This window comes from Lolium perenne, chromosome 5, assembly GCF_019359855.2.
Source record: "Lolium perenne isolate Kyuss_39 chromosome 5, Kyuss_2.0, whole genome shotgun sequence".
NCBI lineage: Eukaryota > Viridiplantae > Streptophyta > Magnoliopsida > Poales > Poaceae > Lolium > Lolium perenne.
The window spans coordinates 48,750,100-48,756,225 of NC_067248.2; the positions used below are offsets into that span (position 1 = coordinate 48,750,100).

Below are 6,126 nucleotides of genomic sequence, written 5' to 3' on the forward strand. Positions count from 1 at the left end.
CTCTTTACTTCTAAATTTTTTTATTTTGGAAGACTTTTTCTCTATTTAATTGGGCTCTATAAGGTTTCTAAAGCTTAGAACGAAAAAGGATTTCATACCTTTGAGGATTAAATAACAAATAATTCTGATTAAGTGGAAAATCTCAATAACTGAATAACAATCCATTAAAAAAACATGATAACCATTGGACCTAACATGAGAATTAATATACTAATAAACTTCAAAATGCATAGATACGTGATATATCAGCCACACGGATAACAAACAAATGGCACTGGCTAGAATTTATAAGAGAATAATAAAGTTTCGTGTTTTTTTAAACAGAAACTCGTGGTTTAAGAACCGTATTTTTTGCAACTTGAAAATATATCCTCTGTTGTGGTACATACATTTTCATTGCTTATATCCAATTGATTTGGGTGTACTGTTTTTTACAGGGCACTGGCGTGTAGTATCTTTTTAGGAACTCTTGCGTGCACCGAGTATTGTCAAGTGTTAGACCGTACCGAAATACTCCAACTAGTTGGGTTAATTAGCACAGACTTTCCCTGGCATGATCATCTCTCTCTCTCTCTAACCTCTCCTCCGCTTTTCTATTCAGTCGGTTCCCCTCTTTCCCAAGCCAAGAAGACACCAATCTCTTTCTTCCCCATCTCTCCCTCTCTCCCTACCCAATCCACCGCCTCCAGCCACCCCACCGCAGGCGAGCCCCCCACCGTCCCGCGCCGATTCGGGCCTTCCTCGCGCGAACCAGCGTGGATCCGAGGTCAGGGCCCTTCCGATCGCTAATCCCCGCTCTCTGCTCCCCGACGCGCGGGTGTGGGTCTGGCCGTCTGGGAGAGAGGGGTTCCTGCCGCGGCGCGTGCAGGAACGACGATGAACTCCCCTGAGAACGGGTTGTCGGATGGCCGGTCCCCGTCGCTCCGCCGCTTTGCTTTAGTTTCTTGTTATTATCAGCTGACGTGGATTGGTTGGATCGCAAGGGGCACGCGGTTGGGCAGGAACTCTGCGATTTAGGGCGGCAACTTATCAGGCGGCGGTAACTTTATGTCGTGGATTGCATAATTGGATCATAGTTAACTGCGTTCGATTAGTCTTAGTGGACTGGTGTTATCAGGGAGTGAGGATTAAGTACTGGTGATATATTGCCAACAAGGGGGTAGGGTTCCAATGTGGGGAAACCCTTTCTCGTGTTTTAGCAACTGTCCACCGTTTCATCTGCTAGTTCATGGCAATATAGAATAGCCGTCACTGGTGTCTCACTATCGAGTGATATATCTCGTGGCTTACTATTTGCCCGATGCTCAAAAAAATTGCGATGCTATATGGACACTCATGAGCTACATTATGTAGTTGTTTTTGAATTTATGGATTATAACTTGTCTTTGGATACACTGGTCCAGCCTGATTTTGTTCTGTTTACTATATGGTGGCAGGTAAGGCATCATACAGTACAAGCTTGAGTCCTGTTAGCTTATTACTTGTTGATTGATGAACCTTAACATAGGCCTCTGAGTTGTAACTCAAAATTCCATGTTTTTTTTTCTCTTTCGGATACAATGCGATGATTGATAATCGCAGTCAAGTGTGATGGGGCAGCACATTCGAAATTATAATAATTGGGAGCACTTCAACATGTGGCTTGCGTCTATGGGAGTTACACAGTGCTGTGAACTGTGATTCACATTTGCTCATATGTGCGTTACATGGGCAGAGTAGCTCCTGTTTGATTAAATTTAGTGGTACATTGTGTGTCCCTGCAGTGTCTTCCTTTCTTTACATGCATCGTTTCTATTTCTTGCTGTTATGCCAATTTTGCCTGGTTGGTTTGTATTGTTAGTCGTAAAATGATTGAGATAAGATTCTTGGTTATTGGCTGCATTTGATAATTCATAGCTGACTATTTAATTAATGATATTTATCTGCAGTAACCTACAGAATTAGTTGAAGGGCCTTTTTCTGGAGCTTGCGCAAATCATCTCTGCAGTAGTAAAATTATATATGGGCTGACTTTGGCATTTCATGGGAGGTTTTGAAGATGATGAACCACCCTCAAAACGCGCAAGACCATCCTCAGTAGAGTCTGCAAGTTTAGACGGTCTCTGTTATTCGAAATCTGTTAACCCTTTGGGAGGTACAATGGCTAGACCTTTGACTTCCCAGGGGAAAGAAGTTATGGTTGGTTCCAAAGGTGTCATTAAGAAGGACGAATTTGTGAGGATAATCACAAAAGCTCTCTATACTCTTGGATATGAAAAAAGTGGAGCTGTCCTCGAGGAAGAATCTGGTATAACATTGCATTCCCCCTTGGTGAATCTTTTCAGAAAGCAGGTGCTTGATGGAAATTGGGACAGTGCAGTAGCTACCTTGAATAAACTTGGCCTTCTGGATGAAAACACTGTCAAGTCTGCTGCATTTTTGTTATTGGAGCAGAAATTTTTTGAACATTTGAGAAATGACAACCTAATGGGTGCCATAAAGACTTTGCGCAGTGAAATATCCCCCCTTGGTGTTAACAGAAGACGAGTTCATGAAATGTCAAGTTGCATAATTTCTTCTCCACAAAACGTCTTGCTTGCGTTTTCGAAGCTTGGAACTGAAGCGTGCAACTCACGTCTTAAGCTCCTAGAGGAATTGCAAAAGGTGCTCCCCCCTACTGTTATGGTTCCCGAGAGGAGGTTAGAGAATATAGTTGAACAGGCACTTACTGTACAACGTGAAGCTTGTTACCTCCATAATTCTATTGATGGCTTGTCGCTTTATGTTGATCATCACTGTGGGAAGGATCAGATACCATCTCGAACACTGCAGGTAAGAACTCATGCTGATGTCAGTGCTTGCATTTACTGCATGTTTCAAATCAAGGTTGTATACTTGCTATTATTTGCCTATATTGCTTAAGAACCCACATAAGAAGTGTTGGTAAGTCTCATGTTCTGCTCTTTGGTTAACTACTTCTGTACCTTTGTTATCACTTCAAGATTGTTAAAAACATGTCTAAGCATCTTGAATATTTCGCTAAGATATGCTTAGGTTGGAAAGGGCAGATTCTGATTACTATAGTGGAAATACTTTTCTATGAGAAAATGATAGATGTAAGTTGAGTGCTACTCCCTCTGTTCCTTTTTAATTGACTCAAATTTAGTACAAACTTGTACTAAATCCGAGTCAATTAAAAAAGAACGGAGGGAGTATTTATTTTGCTCATGAAAACATTCTGTCAGCTGAGGGCAGACTTTCCTTGACAAGAGAAGATGTGCCCTCATTCATATTGTAAAACAGTAAATGCCTAGATGTAAGAACTAAAACTGACCAAACTTGTTGCACAGTGACATGCCTCTAGCCACATATCTTATCACTTGTAATAATCAAAAAGCCCCAAAAAATTGTTGCAGGTTTTACGTTCACACCGTGACGAAGTATGGTTTCTTCAATTTTCAAACAATGGGAAATATTTAGCCTCAGCATCAAATGATAAATCTGCAATCATATGGAAGGTAACTATGCTTCTAACTTTGCCATATTTCATGAGGTGTTCAGCAGTGCAGTGATTTGCCCCTTACTTCCCATTTAGTGCCTCATGTGAAAACTTGAAACTGTACGACCTCATTGATGCTTTTTTTGTTCACCTGCTGTTTTCCCAAAAAATTATATCTAGAATTTGTTTTTGTTTTAAATGCAAATTAAGAATAAAAAATACATTTTACGTTTAGTTTCGTTCGAACCTATCTGATTTGGACCATGTTGACTTAGAAAATTTGATTAATATGTTTGTCAGAATTGCTTCATGATCTTGTAGCCTGATACTTTACTCTTAGCCTGTCACTGTTGAACATGAAATTGTATTCGCCTCAGCTGGTCCCAGTTCAGTGAACAACCCCACAACCATATAACTTGTCTTTTATGCATATGAGGCTTATTAAAGGTGTTCTGACTTTTTTTGTGGTTGAGGACATGGTGTGGTTCCTCGTTCGAATCTTCCCGAAGTAATACTTTCTAGAAAAAAATCCAGCACTGCGTTCTCAACGCTTCAATTGCGTCAAGATTCGGATGCACATGAACCTGATATTCAGTTTTCCTCTTCATTATTGTTCCAGGAATTTAACTGCATTATAATATGTAGTTCAGGATGCACATGCTCTTGTATGTACTGATAATAATGGTGAATTTTTACATTTTCACTATCATTTTGATAGTTGATGCAACACAAATCGATCCTCCACTTGCTTGCAGTAATGTGAGTATTCGTTTCCTAGGTCGATGAAGATGGAGAACTATTGCTGAAGCACATATTGACTGGTCATGAGAAACCAGTGATGATGGTTGCCTGGAGCCCTGATGATCGCCAGCTTCTCACATGTGGAATGGAAGAAGCCATCAGACGTTGGGATGTTGAATCTGGCGAATGTATCCATGTTTATGAAAAACCTGGCCTTGGTTTGATGTCATGCGGTTGGTTTCCAGATGGAAAGCAAATATTGGCGGGTTTATCTGATCAAACCCTTTGCTTGTGGGATTTAGATGGTAAAGAAGTATATTGCTGGAAAGGGCAGAGATCATCAAAAACATCTGATCTTGCTGTAGCAAAAGATGGTGAACTTATAATAAGTATGAGTAGAGATTGCACAATTCTTTTATTCAATAGGGACACGAAACAGGAGAGGCTGATTGAAGAGGAAGATACAATCACTTCATTTTCTCTTTCTGAAGATGGTGATTTCTTGCTTGTAAATCTTGTAAACGAGGAGATTCATTTGTGGAACATAAGGAATGAACCCAGTAGAGTTAGACAGTATACTGGCCATAAGCGCAGCCGTTTTGTGATAAGATCGTGCTTTGGTGGTTCAGAGCAGGCTTTCATTGCCAGTGGCAGTGAAGATTCAAAGGTATGATGTATTGATTGATTCTTTATCTAGATACTCTACACAAGCTTTTGTTCAGTATATTTGGTATGTTGCATATTAGTTACTGCTTTTATTACACGTCTAATGATATACGTATGGTGGATAGAGTGAACGTTTAACTGGAATACACGATATGTTTTGGGAATCTTCTGATCATTTATTTCTTGTGAACCAGTCGTTTTTGCGGATGAATTGGTACTACTTATATGGATGTCATGAAGTCATCTAGTAATGGCACTCATGATCCATATACCTGTTAGGTGGCAGTAAAATGGGGTGGGAGAATTTATCTAGTGTATATAGTTAAAAGCTGAATTTTGTAAGCTAGTCTAGTCAATCACTAATGTTTTGGTGAAATTTTGTTTGGTCGTTTAAGTGCCATCGAAAACAACTATCCAGTGGTTGGTTTGTTTTGACAACTCAATGTCATGACATCTTCTCTGTCAGGTATATATATGGCACAGAGCTACAGGAGATGTTATCGAGACTCTATCTGGCCACTCTGGGGCAGTCAACTGTGTAAGCTGGAACCCTACAAATCCACATATGCTCGCATCTGCGAGTGACGATCACAGTATACGTATATGGGGACTGAAGAAGGCCAGCGCTAAGCGAAAGGACGTTGGCAGCAGCAGTAGCAGCAACGGAGCCCATATGAATGGCAGCGCCAACGGCAATGGTTTCGTTCACCAGTGCAATGGCAGCCGCAGCAAATGATCCTTTGTAGCCCCCATGCAAACGTATGATCGGCTTCATTTGTAAATCCTCCTTTGCTTATGCTTTACTTCCCTTCGCCCAGGAAGAACACAATAGTTTAAGACAAAGCTGCAGCACAGGTGTGGGGGAGGTGAGAAACCTGCTTGGTTTCTATGCACCATCTCCCTTGTTCCACCAGCACCACCATCCTGTCACATTTATTTCTCAATTCAAGCTGGATACAAAACTTTACATTTATAGCAGCATTCTTTGTTCTAATTATTATGTGATGATTGAGATGGCAGCCAAAAATGTGATCCAAATTTATGCATTATTTGCCTGAATATGTAAACGAAATGAAGATAAATGATCTGACCCTTAAAAGTTGTTGAATTAGCAATTGCAGCGTTTATTCCCAAACAAGTTGGGGTAGGCTAGAGGTGAAACCTATAAGATCTCGTAACCAATTCATGGTTCTGGCACATGGATAGCAAGCTTTCATGCGTCTCTTTCTCTCTTTACGGAC

At 40.6% G+C, this 6,126-nt stretch overlaps 1 protein-coding gene across 1 annotated transcript; it reads left to right on the forward strand.

Annotated features, from left to right (window-relative positions):
- Nucleotides 1-590: 590 nt before the first annotated feature.
- Nucleotides 591-5,858, forward strand: LOC127299106 (WD repeat-containing protein 26 homolog). Its single transcript, XM_051329004.2, has 5 exons — nucleotides 591-766; nucleotides 1,929-2,811; nucleotides 3,396-3,497; nucleotides 4,257-4,886; nucleotides 5,352-5,858. Exons 2-5 carry the CDS (start codon nucleotides 2,023-2,025, stop codon nucleotides 5,619-5,621), a joined length of 1,791 nt encoding a protein of 596 aa, XP_051184964.1. The 5' UTR covers nucleotides 591-766; nucleotides 1,929-2,022; the 3' UTR covers nucleotides 5,622-5,858.
- Nucleotides 5,859-6,126: the final 268 nt, after the last annotated feature.

What these genes read in the sequence shown, in the direction of transcription:
- LOC127299106 (XM_051329004.2), top strand. Translation starts at nt 2,023, where the DNA reads ATGGGAGGTTTTGAAGATGATGAACCACCCTCAAAACGCGCAAGACCA. An exon ending in TACCATCTCGAACACTGCAG is followed by an intron (nt 2,812 to 3,395) that starts GTAAGAACTCAT and finishes AAATTGTTGCAG; the next exon opens with GTTTTACGTTCACACCGTGA. An exon ending in AATCTGCAATCATATGGAAG is followed by an intron (nt 3,498 to 4,256) that starts GTAACTATGCTT and finishes TTCGTTTCCTAG; the next exon opens with GTCGATGAAGATGGAGAACT.